Genomic DNA, 27,605 nt, shown 5'->3' with positions numbered 1-27,605 from the left:
CTTTTCCTCAGGTTAATAAATCTCCAAAAAGTTAATTGCTTTCAAAACGGGCTTCGCTGAGGAAAACTAAATATTATAACCAAATATTTCGGCTTTATTGATCAGCCTTGTTCACTGGTTTGAAATGAAGTTCACTGGTTTTCAAACCAGTGAACAAGGCTGATCAATAAAGCCGAAATATTTGGTTATAATATTTAGTTTTCCTCAGCGAAGCCCGTTTTGAAAACAATTAACTTTTTGGAGATAAAGTTGCCTGTCCAGCCCGGAGGGGGGTTGCGGCGTGGAGGAGGATTTCAGTATCCTGAGGATAGAAGCACGGAACGGTGATCGGGGCACTACGGAATGCCGGTGATCTTACTTTGTCATGCTGACTTCGTAGTTAACTTTATCCCAACTGATCCTCAATCACTCCGAAGTATCCCGACGAGTTCACCTCGGCAGTGACTGTAGGACGGGGCGGAACGCTTCCCTAGGAAAGTAACCCCATGTATGTACGGGGACATGATTGCAACGACCTCGACCCATTCAGCATTTTCACACACTGCTCAGCATTGAAGGATTGGAATTTCGTATGGAAATTTCGTATGGAGCTACTATCATGCAGATAACGATCTTGAGTATTTTCATACATCCATTTTGTCAACCAGTCTGCAGCTGTCCCGCAAAACCCACGGGAAGACCGCTGGCGAGTAACAAAGGACATTCAGAGCGAAAACGGGCATATATTTAGAACTCACAAAGTTTAAGATACGGTAAGGACAACAAAAATAAAACGAAAACGGGCGATAAACATGTCGATCTAGCGTGGCCCACGCCGCAAACTACAGCAAGCCTATCACAACATGGCTGGCTGACCGCTGACGGTGGCACAACCACGTCACGTCTCCCACCTACTCAATGTCACGGCGTCTCCGCCCGCACATTGCCTCACATATGGCGACAGGCCTCCCTGGAAGAGTAGGAGGGAACTGAGTGCTGGACCGAGGGTGAAATCCACCACACTGTAACCAGCCATCGTGCCATTCCTATCTGCCGTGATCTCTCAGCGTTGGAGGAGCATCACATCTTAACCATCTACAGACGTGCGTTCTCCATTTTCGGGCACATGCTAAGGCACACGTTTTACACCGGAGGCGTGAGTTCCAGCTAACATTTCCCGTCACTATCCTCCACGAGCTACAAAGGCCACAGTTGTAACAGGCTCTTCGGTTTCTGTGCCATGGGGGCACCACAGGCGCCATCCGGGGCACAACAAAACAGCGCCCTCTTCCAACAACCGAGTCGAGCACAGGCATCGGCAGCGCACATCACTGCAGTATTCGAGTGGGACACGGAACCACAGGCGTATGTCAACTCACGAAACGTCGCACCTGCCGCAGCTTACGGTTTCCGAGCTGGCACTCAGTGGAACCGCCAAACTAATTGTGACAGTCTGTGTCAGCCCGTCAACGGCAGAGACGGACGGAACAGACATCGTTACAGTTCCTTAGAAGAATAATACAGCATCACGAGGTATGATCAGTGATCACCAATGCCGCTTCCATTTGTATAGTCGCGAATAATCACATAAATAGGCGACACCTGCGATACAAGGCCAGGCGGCAAAGGCAGCTCAGTGCCGCTCCCTTTCCTGGATATGATTCAGTCCAGTCGGAAGCGGACCGCTAGCTCCGTACAACCACAGGTATTGGCTCATTCACACACTATCAGACACGCCCGTTACATATCCGGTATGAAAGTGGTTACAGACATTTGTGCACGAAGAGGTTCAGACCGGACGATGAGTGACACTTTTTGGGTGTGTTACACCATTCATCGCCAGTTAATCCCTACAGAGTAGACGTAAAGGACAGAGTTGACAGCGTGAGAAGGCACTCATTCATGCATTTACAGGCACATGAAGCAGCTAGACTCGCAGTTGCGCCCTCGACATTGTAACAGTCATACATTTCAACTCAGGATAACGCACTACGCAACAGCTCAGCGGTCGGCGCAGTTACCATCGAATGCCAGTGGGCCAATACTTTCCGGTCACCTCAATGTGCCTATAGAACGTTACTTTCATCACCATACCCACTGCGACCTTTGATCACAGCGACGACTGCAAAGCAGGCCCCTCGATCCTCCCTGGACGGACACCACATAGTGGTGCACCGTCTAACGATCCAGTTCAACAATCCAGTCCAACAACATATTAATTTTTCACCTCCCAATGCAAACATCCCAAAAACGATGCGTTCTTCACAAAAACAACCTCACGCTCAGTACGAGCGGTTTCGCAGTCTCACAGGATCCATCCATTCACACTCACACCACACGATACAGGCCCCGCCGCTTTACTAGATCCATAATTCACACGAAGCCGAGCGTTTCACACCAATCCCGCCCAGTCCCATCACAACAGGGGCAGTTGATCTGGCTGTACATCCACAAAGGCCAGTGGAAACTGACCGCTGCGGCCGGCCACGGTGCCGTAGCCCCACTCGTCGTTTAACCGACCCTGGACCTGCACCCGCTCACCGGCCTGTGGGGACAGAGACGGACGAAAGGTCAGTGGGGAGCGGCACTGGTCGGGTGTGGGAGCTCTCAGGGACACAGGTGTGCAGAATGTGCATATGAAGGGTGGGCCTCATCGGGAGATTAACGTTCATTCGGGTGGCGGAAGTCGCTATTGCAGGTGAGCGAAAACCAGCTGTAGGAGCAAAACTAGCGACACAAGCGACACAACCGTTTAACTGCATTTTATACTTCCGGGCCACTTATACCCCACTTATACAGTACCTAATACTTTAAACTGACCCACCATTCTTCCGCCTTTACCGGCGAAAGAAGTTAAATACCATTGAACCACCCGTTATTAATGGCTCGTACCATTGAAAACCCGCTAAAACTTGATCCACCAACAAGGCTACCTTTCTCGGTCCGACGGAATGGACCAACTGACAACTCCCGCCTTCACAGAAGGACCCGGAACCAACAGCCCCTCAACTCACCGTGAGTGCCAGATCGGAGGCCTCCTGCGGACTGAAGTCGTACAGCACCAGGGCGCCCTCTCCGTGTCCCGGCTCCGGCGCGGCCTGCGGCTCCGGCTCCGGCTCCCCCAGCAGTGGGACCAGAATCTGCACGTACGCCTCGGGGAAGATGCCCTGTCGCGAGCCGCACCGGCCGCGCAGCCACTCGGCGTTCACACGCTCCACCAGATGGATCGTATCGTCGGCCTGGGGGCAGTGGAGATGCGGGGTTAGATGAACACAGAGACATGGTAGAGCAAAGTTATAACACGGAAACTAAACAGAATGGAGGTCGCACAGTGTCATGACAACCTGCAGAGGTCACATACATTATATAATGATACATGGTATGTCGTCGATGCCGGCAGAAAAGAATGCTCCCTTTGCCGGCAACGATGAGTGCGAAGTCGTTCGGTAAATTGGCGTGACAAGTCCAGAAATAGAAATTAATTTCAAACATTGACCATGGCTGGATCGATCAAGGCAGCCAACCCACACCCTTCAATCGCTTCACAAACACGAGGGCGACAGAGCGTAATAACATCACCGCGTGTTGACCCGATGATTGCCCGCGTCACTCTGCCCAACTCACGTGGAAGCTGAGGTCACCCGCCTCGCTCGACTGGAAGTCGTACAGGGCCACCGCCCGAGCCGGCTCCGTGGCAGACTGTGAACGGAGAACGGGAGGGTCAGAATGAAAAGGGCAGGGGTGGGGAGAAGTGATAATGGCCACGGTTTGAGTATCAGCCACAAAACGAGGCAAATCCTATTCACGAGCCCTCGAAGGTTGTCAATGATAAAACGAAACGGGCGACGTGAGCGGTTTAGCTCCCCTATATAGATGCAAATCTTTATAATACACTCAAGACACCTCACTTGTTTTAACTTTGGCCCTTCATCCTTTGAAGTGCGGTTGAGTATCGACATTCCTAGCCACTTTGTTAATTGACGTGAATCTCCACTCCCCGCGTTTCACTCACCGCACTGGATCCGGGCCGCGGCGGCGGCGGGGGCGGCTTTACGGCCGGTGTCGCCGACATCCATCCAATGGTCGGTGGCGGCGGCGGCGGACAAGACGGCATCGGTGGCGACGCATCCCTCTCATCAGACGGCGCCGGAGTCGGTGGCGTGGAGCTGGGGCGCACCCGGCGCGTGGAGCTCTTGGCCGGTCTGATCACGGTGACGGCGGGCAGTGGAGCGGCGGCCGCCGCCGGGGCCGCCGCCGGGGCAGGGGACGGGGCGACGCGCCGGGCCGGCGGAGGTGAGTCCCAGGTGAGCGGCACAGCCGGCACGGGAGCCGCCGGCACCGGCGCGTCGAAGTCGATGAGGTCACCGCCGAGGGGTGGCGCCGAGGGAGCGGAGTTGCGCTCGCCGCCGAACCCGAAGCCGGCCAGTACGGCCGCATCCTCCCGCAGCACCTGTTCGTAGGTGGGCGGAGTGTCGCGACGACTGAACTCCTGTGGACGGAAGGAGACACGGGATCAGTCGGGAGGTCATCACGTGCGGTCACTGGAGCCAATGGTGGTATAGTCAGAGGCAATGACCACCCATATCAGAAGTAAAGAGGCCAAGAACGAAAACCAAGCAAAGACATGAGTGGGAACAATAAGTGGATCGCAATTTCGGATCGCACAAACGTATCTGTCATTAATACAAATTTATGTAATGAATCTATCTTTTTCTACACTGAACTTACGCTAAGACTGATAAAACAACGGTAGTTGGCAACAGAAGCAGTATTGCGTGAAGCTTGCATCCAACTTTGAGCAACTGACGGCTGTCAGGCCAGATATGAGATAACGCACTGACAATGTGACATTTCGTTGGAGGACACGCATTGTGCGTTCGCCTTGCAAATGAGGTCTAAGCCACGCGCGGTCGCTCAAAATGTTTCATTAGAGAACAATGGCATGAGCTTGCTACAAAAGTTTAAAACGAATCAATCCACGCACGCCAATTCAGTACTGCCATGGATGCACCACGCGACACGACCACAAACCCTTTCCTGTGAGGCCGTGCAGCGGTGTCGCTACATTCAAAGAACTCGAGGGAGCGGAAGACTCCGTTAGAGCCTAGAGCCGTACCAGGCTACGATGTCTACCAGGCTCGTATGCCCCGTCCCTAGAGTTCTGTTATTGGTACTGAGCTCCTACAGTCTCTGGTGATAGATGGGATCACCGCTCCAACCGTTACAGCTGACATGATGACTGGCAGAGATTCCACCTCGTCAGCAACACGGTCCATGTGCACCAGGGTCGAGTGACGACTGACAGGCCTGCCCTGAGGCGGGCCATGCAACGTCCCTCCCCCAAGCCCGGCTACCCCGCGGGAAACGTGCCAAACTCGTCTCTATTATTAGCGCTAAGTGACGCAAATCACGGGCTTCCTACGGCCGGCCACGGCGCCTGTTTCGTGCTCCACTCACGGAGCTGGATCGTGTCGGATGCGACACGACACGAGACAAACCGTGACGACAGTTCACGGAACTCGGCGTACACCAAACAAGTCACGTTGTCAGTGAGCCTGGCTATTAGCTACCCTGCAACCAGCCTGATACCGGTACCGGTGCTATAAACACAGAGCAGCGGCTCACCATTGCCGCCGCCGCAGTGTTACGTGCCGCTAGCCCCAGGTCACAGAGGTCAGCCTGGTCCGGTGTGCCGACCTAGAGCCACCGCTACTCGAACCCAGTCTCTCCATACCGGAACCAATCCGTGCCCAGCGCCCCAGACGTTTCCATTGACCGCCCTGGCGACAAACCCGGCGTATTGAACCGTCCGCTCCCCTCCGTTTCACCACCGCAGCTCGATATCCGCTTACCTGGAATTTGGGCGGGGGCGGCCGGGGCGGTGGCTTCTTCTTGGGCGGCGGCCGGACACCGGCGCGGCGCGGCGCCGGCGGCTGAGCGGGGGCGGGGCCGCGGGCGGGACGGGCCGGGGCCGCCCGTGGACCCACCGCGTCCAGTACCGACCGCCTGAGGAGAGGAGAGAGAGGGTCAGACCGGGAACAAAGGCTGGGAGAGACGGGAGGCAGAGCTTCAGAAACGGCGGAATGACTGAGTGCTGGTGAATCATCTACAACAGTACAGTGTACCGCAGCTCTCCATACACCTGAAATCCACACAAGATAGCCTCAACGAGGCACCAACCATTTACCATAACAGAATGAGAAAAAACCGTCGCTGCAAACAAGCAAGTCATACCCCGGTAAATATAGGGGACAGAGCCGCACACAGGGCACTGACCGAGGACAGAACAATGGGCGCGCCCAGCACACTACTCATAAAACACGGACCGGACATATTGCGACCTGGTATGGTATCTCCAGGGAAAGTATGCATTAATTTTCCTGCTGCAACTAGGACACTATTTCCACGGCTATAGCACAACGCGCAAAACCACGCATAAACGATCATTCGTCGTGTCCAGCATTGAAGAAGAAAAGAGTTGCCATTAGCAAACCGAGCTGTAGAGGGATCCACATCCCATATTGAGCTTTGGCAGCCCTCCCATCAGCACGAGCCGACCGCACTCGAATCGGACACAGCCCGACAACACACATATCAAATACTCAGTTTCTCGAGCAGCAACAAAGTAGTGATTGCCATAGGTATTCGTCACAAGGCACGTCTGGTTTACTGCCATTGGCGCACGAAATCTTCATAACTACGCTCAGTTTAGAACATTCTACAGAACCCGGAGGTAATGTATGATCAAGGGGTGTTGCATTTCAGGCTTTGATCTTGAGATCAAAGTAAAGGTGAAACAAAGCTTGAAGTCATCCAACTGACTGGAAATACTTAGTAGTTAGTACAAATGCATGCCATGACAATCCTTGTTGCCAAGTGCTACGATGACCAAAGCGCCCCTCTGAAGGTGGATCTACTAGTGAAACTGCTTAGTCATCATCATTAGAGCCCATTCGAGCCTTTCAGTGACACCATATGGCGTCTATCTCACAACGAACTCCTGCCCGCGTCCTTGAACGCGCCGAGCCAGCGCCGAAAAGAGCCGCGCTTCCTTTGAACAAAAACTGTTCGTCACACCCTAAACACAAACCGCTCCGGGCCTAACCGTCAGTGTCAGCAGCGAGCCTCCCGGGGGAGAGAATTCAGCTTGTACCGTCGTCACCAAACTACATCCCATTCGTGGAAACAGCTTCTGAACATCCAGCAGACGCTGGTTTGGATACACGGAGCCGTCACAGGCTAGCACGGCCAGCTCCGGGCCTGCCCGCGCGGGGCGCAACACTCGTCACACGCGTCATAGGGTGGATATGCAGAATCGGTAAACAATCGCGCTGGGAATTCTCGATGACGCCGGCTGTCAGGAAGCAGGAAGAGGCCTCACGAGGTTCAGAGGATATGGTCAGGCGTGGAGACTGAGTCTGACGGTGGTAACACTGAGGAAGTAAGACATAACTACTACCTTTCACGACACGCCTTCTTTACGGACGATGATAGCCAATGGGCATGGTTTGTCATATGCCCTCTTACGGGGAAAACGTGAAGAGCGGGAACGGGAGCTACGCTGTGTACCGATAGCAGCGCGTTACGCAAAGAGGGATGATTCACACGCTGAACACCTAGCCTGTCGGGGGATGGCCAGAGTCCCGGTTCCCGAGACGGCATTGTGTCTTGTGAAATCGAAGATAAAGTAAACAAAAAGAAGGCAACAATCAATCTTTTTTTTTTAGTTCCAAAACGAGTTCCAATTCAATTGCTCTCTAAGCGAGGTCTTGGGTTCAAAAGAAGTGTTATGTTAAGTCTTAACCAAGAACTACTCATCCCCGTTTATTGTAAACCGAACGTTCAACTTAAAGGAAGGGTGCCACCTTTTGGACACAACGCAGTTTTTACAAGATTAGCCTCACATGAACCTAAAAACCGGCTTCACTTACCTATGCTCGAGACGGTCAGCATTGAATCCGCACGTGAAGTTATCATTTGCGAGTTTTGCTACCAGCATTCGGGCAGGCAAAAATCTTCAGCACTATTTCCTCGTCGTGTTAAGGGTATTTTATAAAACATGAAATCAGCAAAGGTATGTATAAAAGTAATACTTTTGAAGCATGTTTTATCATTTTGAAAGGGTATATTTTTTCTTTATGGTATACACTTAAGTTTTAAAATTTTAATTGGGAAGTTTTTCTAGTAAGTTGCATGAAGGGTGAAGGGTTCCATAGATCTCTTACACGGACGTATAAATAAACTGGACCCGCAACCACCTCCATTCAGGTGAAGCCGAGAAGGCGCCATTTTACGTTGCCAAAAAACCGTGCTCTGGAAGGTCATCGAGCCAATACAATTAGAATTGCGTCCAAACGGATGATCGGATCGAGATGCTGGTGGTACCGTTCGACGGGTAATTCCTTGAGGCAGTTGATGATGGGTGTCACATGTCAGCCGGTGTCACATGGCGCGTGCCACGTGCCGACAAACTTACAAAGGGCAAAAACCTTTAAGCGACGCTTCAAATCAAACGAAGGACGGCACAGGTGCCAAACTCACAGGTCACATGTCCCAGTGTTCGACCACTAACATATGGTATGCTCGGCATCAGGGGGTGCGGAATGCACGCGCTAGTGGCGAAAAACATGTTTTGAGGAGGCATCCTCCGATTCCGGAAAACCTTGACCTAGGCACACCAAATTTGGCACACTGACACTACTGGACACGCGCTTTAACCCTCGCCCGCACATGGGGGGAGTGGTTGCCACCCCCCCCCCCCAGGCAGTCTTTCTGCTCTGCACTCAACATTTTTAGAGCTAGAAGGCTGATTTTTCGTATAGCTGCTCGTCTATCCTTTCTTGATGTCCACTGAAAATTTCAAGTTTCTGTGACTTTTGGTTTCGGAGATATGACCTTGTTTTTCAGGTCATGTCATGACCCAAATGGCCAATTCTCAACATCTTGCGTTTGCCATGGGCCTTGTGAGCTTTTGACACCCTGATTTCGGCCTTTTTTGCCAGTCTTACCTCCCACCTATCATGGAACATGTTGTTCGACGATGTACAGGGGTCAAGGTCAGGGTCAAGGTCAACCTAGGTCATCTAAGATAATTGCGTTTTAGGCAAGCTGAATTTACTTTTTGTGAAGTTTTTTTGACTGCATTTTTGGTAAAAGCTTCTCAGATCACGATTTCATGTGATATGGACCCAAAAACAATCGGTGCACACATCAGTATACACACAGACACACAGACATACAAACACATATAATTGACCTTGACTTAACTTGACCTGAAATGACCTCAGCAGCAAAATTCTGGTCGGATAGTGTGACAAAGAGGTTCTAGCTGGCTTGGCACCAGAAAACAGCATCGTCATCGGTATTTGATAAGCAGCGCACTTGATATCCAACGGTGACCCAAAACAGCAACATTTTTTAGTTTGACCTGACCTGGAAGGTCAATGACTGACCTGAGAAGGTAAAACTGGGTATCATTGGATTCGTCTCTTCCCAAAGAATCTTTTTGGTCTTTACTGCTAAGCTCTATCTCCAACAGGAACGAAATGGCGCGGGGGGGGTGGCAACCACCCCCCCCCCCCCCATGTGCGTTCTAGGATGGGAAAATGGCATGTGCGGGCGAGGGTTAAGGTGCTGTACAAATAGGCGTGCTGGGGTACACGGTGCACGTGCTGTGCACGTGCAAACCTTTTGATGTTGCACTCCAGGTGTCACATATGCGGGTAGGGCGGGTAGCGCTGGCAAGCTCAAAGTGCCAAATTTACACAGGCCACCCAGAATGTATTCCATGCATAGTTATTGAGCATATCCATCTCCTGGTGGCCCCCAAAGGTGCGCTCTGCACGTGCAAAAAATTATCCGCGCCGGGCGGTGGGGATGATTGGACAGTGGACACCCTATGTGGATTTATGTAAATATCTCGAAAACGGCGTTGTGTAGCGCCGCCGTTTTCGGCACACCTTTTCATACATCTTTTTCACAAATGCTGCATAACTTTCAGACTTAGGTCGCTCAAGGTTAGGTCACCAGGTTACGTCCAAGTGGCCTTACCTTAGGAAAAATTATAATGCCCGTCATAGCTACACAGACTATACAATCGGCTTAAAACGTGCAGCAATTGATAAGATCAACGGTATATACGTAGAGTACCTCTACCTGGAAATTTCAATATCACTGTCCACTGACCTAGGGTTTTGTTGATTTTGCGACCTCAGACCACTAGCACGGCAAATCATTTATTTTGTCAAATTCGGGCTTCTAAACATTTTCCTACCCAGCAACGCAAATTTACGCCTCAATCGCCGGCCAGCGCAGCATAGGCATCTTTGTTACCTACGTTGTTTGCGCCTGCAGTAATACTGTACCGCAATAACCATTATCTTCATCTTTCACCCATAGATGGCAGTAGCAGAGCGCCTGCACCTATGCTGTGCCGCAGTGCTTTTACAATACGAACTGAGCATTGAGCAAGCGCGGTGTAATAGGTACGATTATGTGGTGGCCTGGACCGGTGACCGCGGCCAAGAAATGGTTCTAACTTGACTGAGTAGCGGTAAATCAGCATCTAATATTAAGTTATTATTACGAGACCATGCATTTGGCCGGAATCGCGATTCGGCGTACGTCGGCGCGCACTAGCTGCGCGTTTGCTGTCTTTTCGTGGTTTCAACTCAAGCGTTCAAACATGTGATATGATGCTGGTCACATGCAATATGGATGGTGTCAAGGTCTCGTGAAAATTAGGTCAAGGTCACTGACCTTTAATGACCTTGGTTCACCTTTTCGAGTTTTACATGTTTCTAGGACAGTTTTTGGAGCTGATTTCGAATTTAGCATTCAGTTTAACATTTAAGAAGTTATAGTTTCATTGCCTTCGTAACATGTTACGACGCCATCAGTGGTGGTTGACACCTACTATGGATAAGCGGCAGGACACCTACTGGTTGACCTGACCTGACCTGACCCGACCTGGCCTAAATGCATGAAAACATCAGCTGTGATCAAAACAAACATGACGTTCCTGATAAATGACCCGTAGAACTCGCAACAACCTCAATTTACGAAGTTGAACTAAGCATATCAAAAGTGTTTTCAGCGCTCTTGCATGTCTCTACCAAAGGTTACTGTCAAAATGTTTTGGATGGCTGTCATGACCTGAAATAACCCCCAGGACATAAGTAGAGGTCACAGGTGCAATTTTCCGATTAAATATGTCACGTTTCCCTGCTACCCACGTCCCGTTATTTGAGTGCATTGTTTAGTATGTTAATATGAGTTTCGTGCAACAGCAGCGCAGTTCAATTGTCTCCCATTGACTTACCTATAATAGAAAGGTCGCAAAATCCACAGAACCCTAGGTCAGTGACAGTGAACTACCGAGGTAGAGGTACTCTACGTATATATGGTGCTCTTAGTAATCGCTGCCAACGTTTTAGACCGATTGTTCAGTCTGTGTAGCTATGACGAGCATTATAACTTTTCCTAAGGTAAGGCCACTTGGACGTAACCTGGTGACCTAACCTTGAGTGACCTGGGTCTGAAAGTTATGCAGCATGTGTGAAAAAGATGCATGAAAGGGTGTGCTAAAAACGGCGGCGCTCCACAACGCCGTTTCCGAGATATTTACATAAACCCACATGGGGTGTCCAAGCATCCCCATCGCCCGGCGCGGATAAAATTTTGCACGTGCAGAGCGCACCTTCGGGGTCCACCAGGAGATGGATATGCTCAATAACTATGCAGGAATGCATTCCGGGTGGCCTGTGTAAATTTGGCACATTGAGCTTGCTAGCGCTACCCGCTCCGCCCGTATATGTGACACAGAGTGCAACATCAAAAGGTTTGCACGTGCACAGCACGTGCACCGTGTACCCCAGCACATCTATTTGCACAGCGCCTTAAAGCGCTCGTCCAGTCGTGTCAGTGTGCCAAATTTGGTGTGCCTAGGTCAAGGTTTTCCGGAATCGGAGGATGCCTCCTCAAAACATGTTTTTCGCCCCTGGCGCGTGCATTCCGCACCCCCTGCTGCCGAGCATACTATATGTTAATGGTCAAACACCGGGACATGTGACCTGTGAATTTGGCACCTGTGCTGCCCACCGTTTAATTTGGAGCGTCGCTTAAAGGTTTTTGCCCCTCCTGACTTTGTCGGCACGTGGCACGCGCCACGTGGCACCGAATGACCTGTGACATGCATCATCACCTGCCTCAAAGCATTACCCGTCGAACGGTACCACCAGCATCTCGATCCGATCATCCGTTTAGACGCAATTCCAATCGTATTGGCTCGATGACCTTTCAGAGCACGGGTTTTTGGCAACGTAAAATGGCGCCTTGTCGGCTTCACTATCTTGCATAGGAGGTCCACTGGGATCGTCAGTCCAGTTTATTTATACGTCCGTGATCTCTTAAGCATTGTAAAGGAAAAACCTTTACTCGACTTATTTGATGTTCTTTAACTGTTGGCAAATATGGCCAACAGTTACCTACTTGGTTACCTACAACTTAGTTCAAATCATGTTATCTTCTTCCTTTTTATTTGTTCATCTTTTTGTCTCAGTTGCGCCATCAATGCAAATGGCAGAATGATATGTTGCCATGACAACAGGATATGCCAGCCGTCCTAGCTGCCACATCAAACGACCTTGAGTTGTAGTGGTGATATAAACAACGATCTTTTTTTTTGGCCAATGTATTAAATGCAATGTTTCGTTTTTTTGTATATTGTGGACGCGCTAACCACGTCTAAAAATTCAAATAAGTAAAATAGATTCATAGAACAAAAATTTCGGAAGGTGGCACCCTTCCTTTAAGCTCTACGGTCACAAAACCAGCCATATAGCATAAGGTGGGTAGTGGGAGATAAGCCGGCTAAAACGTGTTATTTATCATGCAATGCATTCTCTAAATCCATTTAATAATCCCTAATAAAACGACAACCAGAGCAGCCTATCGCAGCCGACGAGTGGCGTGTCCTTCCTACCGTCCCCGATCCACCGAGGCCAATGCTGATAGTGGCATCAACAGGTGCTGTGACTCACAGTGCAATCGACTGTGCAAACAGTTGCACATTGCACTGCCACCTGATACCACTGGGAATGGCCGTATCGTCCCATCAGTGCTCAGTGTCGCGAGATTTAAACTCGAGTGCCGGCATTTTGGAAAACAATATAACAGCAGATGCCGCACTGACCCACTGAGAAAGTGCCAAGTGCAACTTCCGCCACAAATATCCAGGCGCTACCCGAATTTTCCACAACTTCTGCATTCAAAGCAGCTTGCCAGCCATCTCTGCGAGTCGCGCCAAAATTTCCCCTCCCCACTACGCCGCAGACGGGTCGAACGCTCACCCCGCGGTGACATTTCCCCTCCCCTCCCCACTGCTCTGACAGTTCTGACCGACAAGCGACCACGACCTCAACTCCTCTGTTTAATGTTTATCCCGCAGCGACCACGCCCGTCGGCCGTACCATCCACGGCCTGAGACGGGTGCGATCTGCACGGCTCCACCAGTCCTATCTGTGATGAGCTAGTGTTGTGACAGGATACATTACACACGGCCGAGCACCGGGTCAGACCATCACGAGCACTCTGCGTGGCCGGACGGGGCAGCGCACCGGACTGTGGACCCGCCGTGTGTGTTATGCTGTCGGTGTGAACACAGTGTGGTGTGAATACGTCGTACACAGGCGACGCTACCGTCCAGCAAGCCTGGAAGTTGGTACCTATCTCGCTGTACCCAGGCACCGGGTGGCCCAAACCGGCGGTACCACGCGGCACAAAGGACAGGGACGGGCGGGGGCGGCGGCGGACGGGGGCGGGGGCGGGGGCGGGGGCGGATCTCCCATCCGGTGGGCGGACACATGAGCTGACCGTGACGCCAGTGAAGCCGTCAATGACGACCCCGGTCGGCACAAGTCAGTGCCAGGGGCGGGGGCGGGGGGGAGGGGAGGAACACGCCGGTTATCAAACTGCGCAGCGGCGCCGCGCGCCAGCTCCGGTCCTCTCGGGATGGCCCGGGCTTAGCCGCGGGTTATCGTAGTAGATCAGAGGGCCAAGATAGCGGGCACCGACGACGTGTCATGTCAGGCGACGGCAACACTAAAGTAACAAATACCGACCGTCGCTAGCAACATATCGCCACTTATGGACAGATTACGACAGTGGAAAGTTCCTCAATCTCGTCTACAACGAAAATAGGCATCGCGAAGGGCATTCTCAATTGTCATAACAATTGGCTACCCTTGGATGCACGTCATGTTCCATGAATTGCGACGCCACAGTTATGAAAAAGAAGCCACTGAAAATATTTACAAACTCAACAATGATGGTGACACGCCAGAGCGTATACTGTATCCTGGAGGCAATTTCGGTCATTTCGACTCAGTGGTTTGGTACTCAGTCAGTACTCACATGTTATGATGCTCGAATCTGGTTATTGGGAAATATTGCATCACGATGCATAGCATTACACGCAGTCTCTAGCTCGCAGAGCTCAAACGCAACCTGACCAACGCAAATGCAGGCGCCACCTGGGGCATAACACCACAGAGATTTCGCAACACCGCACGTCAACACCTCGCTGCATACTCGAATGGAACTGTGAGCAGGCCCACCCCGGTATATAAAGAACCCACATTATACGTGCACCGTGGCGCCAACCTAGGCACAGGAGAGCACCGTCAGCTGACAGAGACACTCAGCTGACGGCCCAGCAACAGGTGGCACGTCACAATGGCCGTGACGTCAATAGGTAGGCGCGCATCAGCATGCCACTGCGGCGCATTGAGAGTAGTGCTGAGGACTCGAGGTGGACGGTCTGAGACTACTTCCACGGTTCGAGACCATTCACTACTTGGACGGTCTGAAACCGTTGATATTTGATTACTTAGACGATTTGACACTCTACTGCAGTGATGGGTGAAAGAACGACCGTTGAGAGTCGAGCTGTTGCAGCGATGATGACAAACACTGCAGAACTGCCACAACGAAAACGGTAGCAGCGCAGGAGACGACACACTGACCGTTAGTCCGACGGTCTGCGCGACCTTGAGTGGACCACTAACGACCACTTTCAAACACTGATCGCCTGGCCGTGCCATATCACGCGGACAGAAAAGCCGTGTACACCAACACGAGAACGTTATGCAATGCTCCTGACCGACACAGGACGAGTTCACGAATTAGGATGCCCTTATGGGGCATGTTTGATATTTTTACGTCACCAATCCCGGAAATCCCAGCCAGACCCCGTCACGACAGCCAGCTTCGCTGCGTAATAAGGAGGCGTAGTCATCACGGGAATTTACTTGTTATTGAGTGGACTGGCAAGTGGCAAATGTTAAGCACTTGCAGATAGTTAAAACAAGGCATGCGTTTGAGTGTTTGAGCTTAGTCTTGCAAGCAGACAGCAACTATTATCATTGATTAGACCTTATCAGATATCATAGTATGCCACGAGTACAAGACTTTCAGGAGTCACTTCAGCATCCCTCAACAGTCAGCATTCCAATCATAATGCGCAATACGCATGGGTCCAACACGACCTCCATCCTCCCCCCCCCCCCGCCTCCCCCATGCTAACATAACAAAGCCAATTCGAGGAACGCCCCCTCGCGTTCATAGCCCATCTGGCATAGAAGACCCGCACCATTCCGGGATGGCACGGCATTTCCATTGAGTGTGTATTACACAATTCACGTAACACAGTCCCACCGGTGAGGGGGCGTGACGTGCCACCCGTGTCACTGCGTCAAGTGACGCCCGCCATCACTGCGTTACACGGGCCAGCGGACGTCACAGCGCACGAAATTAGAGGCGCCGCGTGCGACGCAGCCGACGTCCGGCCTCGGCACCGCCCCCGGCGACCCCCTGATCCACCCCCTGACCTCCCCGGCGCAGCGGCGGCCAGGCTGAGTGGCACATCCTAGCTGTGCTGGAGAATGTCATGGGAGCGGTACAGCGACGCACAACGCTTCGCCAGCATGTGAGCAGGGTTCTAATCTGGATAATGGAGCGCCCATGTTGGACAAACCAGGGCTAAGTAACGAGGAGGCTTCATGGCGCGGCCGAGGACTGACGAAAAATTCGGCCTTCATGCCGTGCTGTCATGAGTGATATAGGATGGCGCTGCCGTCATTGGTAGATAACATGGGTTTTGGTTTTCCCAATAAGACAACATGGTGGTAGGAAAGGGTGATTGTTATGAATATGTAGACAAACCACACACGAGTTCTGAGATATATGCAAAAATGACCCTTCAAATGACAAGCGAAACGAAAACGTGCTACTCGTCAGCGATGTTGCATCTGAGCGGGTTAACGCCACAAGCTGAGCGTCACACCAGATCAGTAGCGGCGGAACACCCTCAATTAAGGGGGGCACTGCCGACTTTTGGTCCCATTCTTTCCATGCAACGCCCATAGGGCTAATGTTAAAATGCCAAAATCAAAGGGGGGCACGGTGCCCCGGTGCCCTCCCCGTTCCGCCGCCTATGCACCAGATCCCAAGTTTCTTCAGGCAGTGGGTATCCCATGTTCGTAGGTCATTAGAAAGTTGAATGAAGATTCATTCAGTACGCGTCAATTCCTTATCAAACTGTGGATATTTCGTACATTCACATCTACAGAGCAAAAATTCATCTGAAAACATGCTCCTCAAAAAGACAGCCCCATCCGGCCAAGAGCTTCGCAGCCCGTTTCCGGTCAAGATTCCGTTTCCGGTGATGGACAGCTGCAGACGTGTGTCTGACCGGAAGGTGCCGAGACAGAGTGGCGGAGGAAGGCGGAGAGAGGACGGGAGGCGGAAAGGAGGCCGGCCACCTGACCGGGAGCGAGTTCCGGTCCGCGCCTGACCCCGGTCCCGGTCCCGGTCTGACCCGTGACCGGCACTGCCGACCAGTTCTTCATCGACACGCGAACGGAAACGGCGACCACAGGATAGCAACGCGCCAATCGTTAGAAATTATGTGTACGGTAAAGAAATGGGCAGTCAAGAAATGAATATACGGTCATGCAGATGCGGCTAACAAAATCAATACAGGTGTAATAATACGGACGTCGGACAAGTAACTTTGATATGTAACTAAATGCGGCCTGGATGTCATAATGCCATTCAACATCATCTTTAAAAAATCAATAAAAGATACAGCTTGAAAAAGCCCAAGGAATGACTTCTGTTCCTAACGTCGCTATCTACCATGGCCAGCCACCGAGCCGTCTCGGTGGCTCGGCAGATCTTTCCGGCCTCTGACTCAGACGGGCCTCACTCGGCCGCGTTATCTCCACACCCATCTCGCGAGTCCTGCATCGCGACTGGGCAGCGGTGCCACCCAGTGAAAGCGGGCCTCTCCTGCCGGCCGACTCAGCCGTGCTGGCCGCGCCGTGTCGAGCAGAACGGATTACGCCCGTGCGCGGCCACCTCGGTCCGGTCTTGACCGTAGTAAAAAACTACCTACAGCCATCAACAGAGATTGGCCCATTTAAACGACATCAGCAGCCCTGCAGAGACTCGGTCGTTTAGGCTCAATCAGTACTGACCCACAATAACTTCTCGTCGGTAACTCGTTCAAGGCGTTACCGGTCGACTTCCTTCCGCCAATAGCTCTCGCCCACACGGCACTAGCTCAGCGGCAGCCTTGACAGAGGCGGCTCGTCCACCTTGGCCTTCCGTGCCGCAGCCCGGCGGTGCGGTGCCGACCGGTGTTTCCCGGTTGAACAGTCGACACTCCGACTGACAGTGGTCAGTGCGGTAGAACAGGGAGTATCACCCAGCCACGAGCGGGTGTGAACTGGTGCGCGCAGCCGCCCGCGGTGAGCGATGCGCGGCCAGGCGCGGCATACCAGGCCACGCCGCCGCCGTGTGGAGGCGCTCAGTCGTCACCGTTACATCACCTCTGATTCCGCCACCGCCACAAACCGCAGCCATCGCCGACAGTGGGTCGCGGCGGCCGGTGACGCGGGGCGGGCAAAGCGCTGCGATCCGACCGCGCGCCGCCGAGAGACAGCCACTTCAGGACCTCACGTGACTTATCCCGAACATTCAGGGACGCAGTCACGGTCACCACGGAATGGAAAGCGGCGCATAAGCGCTCCTAGCATCCAGTGATTGAATGAAAAGGGAGCCATCGCCCGAATCGTGTGACAGTCGAGTGTCCCGGAAAGCCTTCACACACGATGATCAGCTGACTGCCAAATAGAGGACGGAGCGGTATAAACCGGCGCGTGACAGGCACCCAGGGTCCCCGGCCCACCTCACTGTTACCAAGTGCACCTTGGCTCACTGCCAATGCCGTGTCCTACTGAATTTACACGTAGACTGCCTGCAAACATTTCGGTGAAACCTAGAGTTTGTTTTGCCAAGTATTTTCAAGATGTGTTTCATAGGATTCAAACTCCAATTCAAAGTGCAATTTCATTCAAAACACAAGGTGAAATCATCTATGAAATAAGCACCTTCTCTGAATAAGTTCATCGGCTTCTTTGATGTTTTGCCTCCATTGTCATCAGAAACTGCCGAAAGCGCAGGTACCTTCGTGATATTATTGCGCGAGCACGCTGACGGAAAGAAACGGCGCATCAAACATACAGTCGTGTTTAGTACAAGCCCACGCTGTGTTAGCACGCATCGTCAAAAATCGGTGAGCCGTTGGCACACGCGTTCACCTCACCAGGCCATTCTGTACAGATGGGATAAATAGCATTGTGAGAGCCATTTGTTCCGAATTCAGATAACTTAAATTTGCTTATTGGGGTTTCGCGCGTCACCTAAGACTACCATTCTGTGTCCTGATGTTATTTCACCAAAAAACGGGCTCATCACGGGGACAAGGAAGGGACTAGCCGTCTAAAAAAGAACAACACAACAAAACTAAGGAAAGGCAAATCACCGGAAAGCCAACAAAGTCAAATCAAAAGTATGAATACGGCCACCGGCAGGGCCCATGGTTACTCTCAAAACGAGCAAAGATCGCCTCAATAGCCAGCAAGAACACCGATCCACACCGAATACCTCACAGTGAGAGAAACCTTGACAGATCACCACGTCACACAGTGAGAGCAATCTATACAAATCCTCCCACAGTGAGAGGCACCTAAACGTATTATCCCACTGTGAGAGGATTCAGCTGGCACCATCCCACGCAGCCAGCTGATCGGCCCGTGCCTGGTCTCCGGCGCTACCTCTATCGACAGACCATCTCCAAGAGCACCTCAGCAGGGATTCCGCAGAGACACCGGGACCTCCTAACCCACGTGACCATACAAGTCCTACGAGTTACGACGCATACTCAAATCCGATCATACGACTCATATCCGAGCACGTGATCCTCACATCTTAGCAACCCCACTAACATCGTCGCACCACGTGACGCACCACGTGACTGCCTCCCTCCCACATCGCACCACCGTCGTCCCCCACCAAGGAGACACGGAGACACACCGACCAACAGAGACCGATCGTCGTGCGGCGCGACAGAGGCTGCGTAAGGAGTAAGGACGGCCTGTCGCAACAGCTCTGCTCGCCTCGACTCTGCTCGACTCGGAGCGTTGCAACAGCAGTCGGTGTGTGTAGCAGCGCGCTGTGTAACGACTAACGACACTGGGCTGCGAGCAGTTCATTGTGACCCTGAGACGATTCAGCCGTGAACGGCGACCACGGAGTCGAGTTAGATTAGTAGTCGTAACGTAACGGCTTGAAAATCTCCGACCGAGATAGCAAGATTAGTGGCTAAAGAGGGGCTAAATCAACACAATGACGTGATGAAAAAGATGGTAGGTATTTAGCATTGAGTCCAGCTTATGACTCATTACTTCCCGCCAATAACAAGGGGTTTTCCTCATCTGTCTCGTCATTCCTCGCGCACTCGATAGTTCACTGGTCCACATTGTTCTATGATCTCAGCCGCACGCCAAGGCCTCACAAACTTATGATATTCACCGCGCTTCGGTACATTGCGAAACAAGAACACTTTGTCACCCGGGCGATACGACCACTCGTTCATTCTGCGCTCATACAAAGCTTTGTTGCGGTCATGGGACAGCTGATCGCGCTTAACCACATCCTTAAAAGTAAGTCGGAGTGTCTCTCTCAAATCGTCTATGTACTGGGGGAAGGTTGGGGCCCGATCCACAACCGGCCGATCACCCAGCGAGGCTTCCGCCGGCAGGCGGGGCTCTCGCCCAAACATCAAGGCGAACGGAGAGTATCCCGTGCTGTCGTGCACCTGACTCCGGTAGGCGAGCATGAGCATCGGAAGATGCTTATCCCACTCCGTGTGCTGCTCAACAAACTTAGCCAGCATGTTCAAAATGGTGCGATTGGCTCGCTCAGTCATCCCGTTACCCATAGGGTGATAACTGGATGTCTGAGACTGCTGAATGCCGAGCAGTTCGCTCACAGCTTTCATCACCGCACCGACAAAGTTCCGACCTTGGTCCGAGTGCACACGTTTCATGACGCCAAAACGAGAAATAAACTCATTTACAAGAACATTCGCAATCGTAGTAGCCTTTTCATCCGCGAGGGGATACGCTTCAACCCAGCGTGTGAAGTGATCAGTGATCACTAGCAGGTGTTTGTAGCCTCGAGCGGTTTCCGGCAGGTTGGTCACAAGGTCCATGGACACCAGCTCCATCGGCTCGGACGCAGACAACTGCCCCATACTCGCACATGGGCGGGGAGTCGAAGAGTTTCGCGAGGCACAGCGGCGGCACTGTTCGCAAAACTCAGTCACCGTACGCTCCAGGAGCGGCCACCAAAACCTGAGTCGCGCAACTTTCGCCAGCTTTGAAGCGTTAAAGTGCCCACCCGACGGACCATCATGAAGCGACCCCAGCACCACAGGCACGAGCTGGGGTGGGACTACCAGCTGCAGCTGGTCGTGCCCCCTCGGCCCAGCCCGGAACACTCTGTACAGAACATTATCAATCAAACGCAGACGTGACCACTGCCTCCAGTACGGCAGAGCGCCCTTTGACACGGAGGACTGGGAGGGCCGCTGTGTGCTCCCAGCAAGCTGCCTCTTCACCTCCGCCATGGCGGGGTCTGAGTTCTGCGCCGAACACATGAAATCAGAAGGCCACATGGACTGAACGTGGCGAGCTGCGACGGGAGGCGACTGAAAATCCATTGTGTCTGTCTGTGTAGACACCTCCTGCGTGGGATCCGGCCTCCGACTGAGCGCATCCGGAGCCTCATGTAGCCTACCTGGCCGATGAACAATCTCAAACTGAAACTCGCCCAAAATCTCCAGCCACCGCGCCAGAAGCCCGTCAGGGTTTCTGAAATTCACAAGCCACTGCAGAGCGGCATGGTCTGTGCGGAGCGTGAACTTACGACCCAAAAGGTAATGTCGGAACTGCTGCACAAACGTCACAGCTGCGAGTAGCTCCTTTTTAGTGACTGAATATTGCCGCTGGGATTTAGACAGGCTTTTACTCCCCCTCGTTGACCAATTCATTCCGCGAGCCGGTCAGGGTGGTGGGCAGCGGAAGATCCCCTGGAAGGCGAATCCCCCATCGTCGCTGAAACGTCTGCGAAAGGAGGCTTGGGAAAAATACAAAAGCCTTAGGTCAGAACATGGTAGGAAGTCGCATCTGACCACCCTGGCGCTGGAAGGTTTTCAGCAGGCCAACTCGCAACTTAGATCATTTGCCGCATCATCGCAAATTGAGTACGAGAAATCACTCATAGCAAGGTCTAGAGATAATCCCAAGCTGCTACACTCTTACATTAGACACAAGAAGCAGCTTCGCTCTTCAGTTGGTCCTCTTCGTCTTGACCCTGATACCATATCTGACGACCCCAAGGAGATGGCTGACTGCTTTTTGGATGTGTTTACTGGCATACACGCTACGACGATTCCAGATAAACCAGCTGCTCACCAGCGACGTGATACTGTCATGGCTGACATTGACATTAGCCTAATTGACGTACATTCTACACTCAGTAACCTTGATCCGAACTCAGCAATGGGCCAGGACGGCTTGCACCCAGCCCTGCTTAAGGCATGTGCTGCAACTTTATGCACACCACTTCTCATGATTTACAGGCAGTCTCTTCTGGAGGGAGCGCTGCCCTCGGCGTGGAAATCTTCGCTCGTCGTACCGATATTTAAGAAGGGTTCTCGTAACGACCCAATGAACTACAGACCAGTATCGCTCACGTCTGTATCTTGCAAAAGTCTTGAAAGGATAATTTCCAAAGAGCTCTACGCATTCTTCATTGCAAATCAGATCCTCAGTGACGAACAGTTCGGCTTTCGTCCAGGACGATCCACGGAAGACCAGCTACTCCTGACCTACGATGAGGTAACTGTAGCCTTGGATCTGGGTCATCCCGTTGATCTAGTCCTGTTCGACTTTTCAAAGGCTTTTGATGTGGTGCGCCATACCATTCTGCTAGAAAAACTCCGGTTAGTCGGTGTCCAAGGGCGACTTATCACATGGCTGACAGATTTCTTGGTGGGGCGTACGATGCAGGTTCTTGTTAAGGGCACCACGAGCTCAGCTGCGGAGGTTCGGAGTGGCGTTCCTCAATGATCGGTTTTAGGACCCATTCTCTTTCTGGTTTACATCAACCACGTTGCGTCCAGTTTGTCGTGCAGTTATAAGATCTTTGCTGACGATCTTAAAGTATTTATCAAATTAGACAACGATAAACACAACACTAGTGAAGAGGCACTACAAAAGGATATAGACTTGCTCCACTCTACGGCAGAGTCTTGGGGTCTCAGCATGAACCTCAGGAAGTGTGCCGTCATACGATTTAGGCGACGATTCCATGACTTCGAGCCCGGGGCATACACACTGGCTGGTGACACAATTCCCTGCGTTACGTCATGTAGTGGCCTGGGTGTTATCATCGACAACGAGATGAAATTCCATGAACACTGTGCCAGCATAGCAGCGAAGGCTGGAGGAGTTGCTCACAATTTCTTGAAATCGACCAGGTGTCGCTCGCCTGACTTTATGACTCATATACTGAAATCTCACATTCGCCCCATTCTCGAGTACGCGTCACCGATCTGGAACAGTGGCTATGTACAGGATCTCAAAAGATTAGAGTCTGTTCAAAGGCTCTGGACTCGCAATGTGATTGGGCTCCGCAATATGGAATATGGTGATCGCCTAAAGGAACTTGACCTATTCTCTGTGAAGGGACGCCTCCTTCGAGCCGATATTATCAAATGCTGGAAGATTTTTCACGGCCACAGTCAGATATCCCCGGAGATCCTCTGGGATCTGGAGGCCGACAACAGAACGCGCGGGCATAGTAGAAAGATAAAAACGTGTCGGAGTCTCATAGATGCAAGGTCACGGTTTTTCACCCACAGAGTCGTGCGCGATTGGAATGCCCTCCCAGATTGGCTGGTGAACGAGGAGTCCCTGGTGCAGTTTAAAAAGGGACTGAAAGCCGCACTGGGAAGTAGATTGTTCGAACACACAGGATAAGAGAAGGCAAACGATTCACATCTCATCCTTCATCCCCCCCCCCCCCCAGGTAAGCGCCCCACCCTTCCCAAGTTGGGGCGGGGTTATACGCGCCTGGGCTACCTATCATATTCCGCCCTTACCCCCTAGGTAGCTGCTGCCCGCCCTTCTCGAGCTGGACCGGGTGGACTAACCTAGGCTACCTATCCTGACCTTTCCTTCCGAGAACGTATCACATTTCGGTACCCTCTTTTCTCACTTACATAATTGATCATCTTGTCTAGGATTCTGGCACTTAAAACACGCACCAGTTTTCTTTTTTCAGTGTTTTACCAAATGCAGACGCACCATTCCAATTCCTTGCCTGAGGTCCAGCCATCTGCCCACCCAAGGAATTGGCGCGTCTCTGCACGCAATAGGTTTCCACTCCTTCCTTTACGAGCCGAGGTTGTGGAAACCTAACAGGTGAGTAACAGGTGAGTTTTACTGTCAAATGCCACTGCCCGCTCACCCTGTCCATCCCTCTGCAGCAGAACCGCGCCCATCTTTGACCCTGAACAATCCACGTCTAGTACGAATTCGCTCGCTCCCGGGGAAAAGTCAGGGTATTTCAGAACCGGAGCCGTGCACAGCGCCGCCTTTAGCGAGTCAAAAGCCATCTGAGCCTCCGCATCCCAATGGAAGTCTACGTCTTTCCTGGTGAGGTGATGCAGCGGAGCCGCGATAGCAGCAAAATCTTTGATGTACCGTTTAAAGTACGTTGCCAATCCCAAGAACTGTGACAATGCCTTCTCATTCATAGGCACCGGCCAATCCTTCACTTTGTCTACCTTTCCTGGATCGGGACTGACCCCATCAGACGACACCACGTGACCCAGGTAAGTGATCTCTGATTGAAAGAATTTGCACTTTGAGAGGTTGAGAGTCAAATTCGCAGCCGACAGACGACGGAACATCTTCTCAAGACGTGAAAGATGCGTGTCAAAATCGCCATAGAAAACCAAAATGTCATCAAAGTAGCTCACTGCATCAGTGGGAGCCAAATCACCCAATACAAGACTCAACAGTCTGGCGAACGAACTCGGGGCACCCACCAACAATCACTTTTTCATGGCTGGAAGCCCCAAGCTGGTAGTCTGTACTGTACTTTTTCGGCCACCTTCGCAGCCAGTCTCAAATGAAACGTAAACAGACTCAAAGAGCTGGCACATCTTTCTAACTCAACTATCAACGACACGCAAACCAATCACCTCCGAGAGGGACAAATAAACGGTCCGGCCGCCGCTATCTGCGCTCAGACCGGGGGTGACAGTATCTGACTTATGTAACTGTCAAGGCCAGGAGTGTGTTTATCCGACCAACACCAGCGCAGTCATAGGACACTGCACGGCAGCGTCACCTCACCCTTCGGACCGAAAAACGGACGGAAAAGATGGAAAAAGTAATCGCAAAGCATGACCGTAGGATGAAGCTACGTAATGTGTTGGAAGCTGAAGAAAAGCAGCTACATATTCTGCACGATTTTCATGCAAAGTATTGTTATGCCAGAAATTATGGAAATGCAAACACACGTACATTGCACATATGAACAAAATTCGTGGAAACACCATTTGTGCTGTCCTGGGAGCACACTTGACTTATGATAGTATAACAAAAGCACATGAAACTTGGGGCTAGGACTTGTTTCAAGAATATGAAATAGTGAGTACAAGTTCAGAAAAATCTCCTCTCTGGCCAAGTTGTCGCCTCAGTGGTAGTCCATTCGGACAGTTGGTTCAATGTGTTCAGGTTTCAATTCCATGGAGCTGTCACAGTGCCTCAACACAATGTTAAACTTGCCCTGAGCCTGACCAGCCCATGTCATCAATCACAAGTCACAGTGACATAAATTGGAGCACCCTCTTCAAACACCACAGGCCTATATCACACAGATCACAGTTCACAGAATACCAGACCCCGCAGACACTTACTTTATGCTGGGTTCTGAAGCGCTGGCACGGATGATGGTGGCAGGGCGACCACCAGGCGGTGGAGGTGCAGCGCGAACTGGTTCTCGCATCTTGCCAGATAACTGGGTGCTGTGCTGCAATCAGAGTTGTGAGTGTGCATTCAGCATTTAGTGAGTTAAAATTTCAAAAAAGCAAATTAGATTATATCATAGGATCCAGATCTAAGCCAGTACCAGTACCCAAGTCTCAATCATGAGAGCAAGTAGGTAATTTGAATCTCAATCTCAGTAGGTGGAACTATGGTCATGAGTACCCAAATATAGGAACGTTCCCATTTTTGGGAACGGAGTTCCCAAATATGGGAACGGGCGTTCCCATTTATGAGAACGGAAGGTAATTTTTCGGCCGTTCGCCCACTAAAACTCATTAGTGCATCACGTCTCAAAAAAGTGCACGCTAATTTAAGTATCTACTAAGTCTCTATAAAATTATCTTTAATCTGACCGTTGAACAAGGAAATTGACCGTCGAATGATATTTTTAATGATTTTTTGAAATGACGGAATGGTGAAAACATGGGTTACACTACATTTAACATGCAATTTTAAGGAAAATGAAGCGTTTTTTACATTTTGAGGTCAAGTATAATAATTTTCGCCTGGTTATGAAGTTTCATCCTAGCGACACCAGATGCTGATAGATGCAAGTGAACACGCGGACAGTCCCGAGGTAATATTGTTGACATTTGGTGTCGAGGCGGACGACCGCGTAGAACGTGCGTGATTTTACCGAACTACTGTTGTAAACTCAGTTTAAGTGGTCGAAAATTATTCAGCTGTATTTTACCAGCCCGGAAAGACATATTTTATTTGGATGCTAGCTGTTTAGCGTTGTTTTATAAGGAGCGTCATGAGCGTGGTTTTTGTCTTCCGTGTTTCTAAGCATGATCGTTTTGGGGGAATTTCTCTTATATAGGTCGCTGTGTGGCTTATTTATAATTTCTATGCTGATTTCAATCATTCCTCGTGCCCATCCTACCAGGCCTTTTGCCACTTACACTCATTAAGAAAGGAAAAACTAGATTTTCATTGGGACTAGGTGTTTTGAGGGTGTAACATATTCAGCGTTCCCATTTTTGGATACTTCCTTGTACTCGTCAACTATCGGTGATAAACAGACAGGTGCTTGACATGTCTCCACCCTCGGCACGGACGGTGGATATAGGTATGGAAGACCTTGTTGAACATCGCTGAGCGTTGTGCATTACGTAATCCTGCAGAGGGGGGCGTGCCCGCTGCGAGATCGACGGGAATAAAAGCGCAGAAGACCGGGCGAAACATGCGACGGTCTTGCCGGAAAGGTCATCTGATGATTGTTGCGTTAACAATAATTTGCGGCGTTGGATGTGATGCTTGTTAATGAAAAGAGCCCCTGAAAGGCGTCGGTGAAATCGTTCCCAATTATGGGTACGCCGTTCCCATAATAAGGAACGCTTGCAGCGCCAGTGTACGAGAGCGTTCCCAAATTTGGGCTCGCGGCCCGGATGATGGACTGCTTTAGAAATAGGGGAACGATTTGAAACTACGATGGGCCTTTCAATATCAAACTCTTTCCCAACAATATTGCGACAAATATCAGGCGGTTCACGATCGTTTTCTATTTTTTGGACGTCATTTAACGGTTCTTTTTCTTGTTTTAAATATTGCCTACATGGCGTTCCCATATTTGGGTTTATCGTTCCCAAACATGGGAACGAAAATGCGTTCCCGAAAATGGGTACGCTTGACCATAGTTCCGCCTACTGATCTGAATCCAAAAACCACATCTGAAACTTCAGAATAAAACAAGATTGAATGACATACGATACATTACCAGGAAATACAGGCAGTACATGATATAAAGCCAATGAAATCAAGAGCCCATGGGTCCTGAACCCTGACTTTTAGGAGCACAGAATTTGACAAAAAGAATTGCAAGCTTACCTAGCACTGAGTCAGAGTTGGTCAGGTGGTTTCGATCTGAGCCACAGAAAAGATGTGCCTTCCTCTAATTACTTAAACTACTGAACAGAAACACTAGCTATGCTACAAGGAAAAAAAAATGGCAGGACAGCACAACGCAAACCCACTCAGACTCCAAGCTCAAATGCGAATCTCCAGGTCCAGTTCCGTTTGTTTTGAGGTTTTGACCTATTTACTCCAGATGGCAGCACGCTCCAAGAGACATGATCAGCTGATTGGAATAAAAAC

The 27,605-nt window shown here is 51.1% G+C and overlaps 1 protein-coding gene across 1 annotated transcript; it reads right to left on the bottom strand.

Moving 5' to 3' along the window:
* Positions 1 to 702: 702 nt before the first annotated feature.
* LOC122394665 (proline-rich receptor-like protein kinase PERK9) lies at positions 703 to 27,546 on the bottom strand. The gene is made up of 7 exons (XM_043391692.1): positions 27,339 to 27,546; positions 25,379 to 25,491; positions 5,832 to 5,985; positions 3,992 to 4,468; positions 3,604 to 3,678; positions 2,994 to 3,218; positions 703 to 2,524 (listed from the first exon to the last, which is right to left on the bottom strand). The coding sequence occupies exons 2-7, from the start codon at positions 25,465 to 25,467 to the stop codon at positions 2,396 to 2,398; spliced, it is 1,149 nt and encodes a 382-aa protein (XP_043247627.1). The 5' UTR covers positions 25,468 to 25,491; positions 27,339 to 27,546; the 3' UTR covers positions 703 to 2,395.
* Between the last annotated feature and the right edge of the window lie 59 nt (positions 27,547 to 27,605).

The sequence above is a fragment of the Amphibalanus amphitrite genome, unplaced genomic scaffold (genome assembly GCF_019059575.1).
Source record: "Amphibalanus amphitrite isolate SeventyFive unplaced genomic scaffold, NRLGWU_Aamphi_draft 000604F_arrow, whole genome shotgun sequence".
Taxonomy (NCBI): Eukaryota; Metazoa; Arthropoda; class Thecostraca; order Balanomorpha; family Balanidae; genus Amphibalanus; species Amphibalanus amphitrite.
This window is presented reverse-complemented; position numbering and strand designations above follow the sequence as displayed.

Bases quoted from the DNA above. Each gene is read 5' to 3' on its own strand.
- LOC122394665 (XM_043391692.1), bottom strand. From the start codon at position 25,467: ATGCGAGAACCAGTTCGCGCTGCACCTCCACCGCCTGGTGGTCGCCCT. The intron at 5,986-25,378 runs GTAAGTGTCTGC...TCCTCTCCTCAG, and splicing joins GCTTCAGAACCCAGCATAAA to GCGGTCGGTACTGGACGCGG. The intron at 3,219-3,603 runs GTGAGTTGGGCA...CACTGCCCCCAG, and splicing joins CGGGTGACCTCAGCTTCCAC to GCCGACGATACGATCCATCT.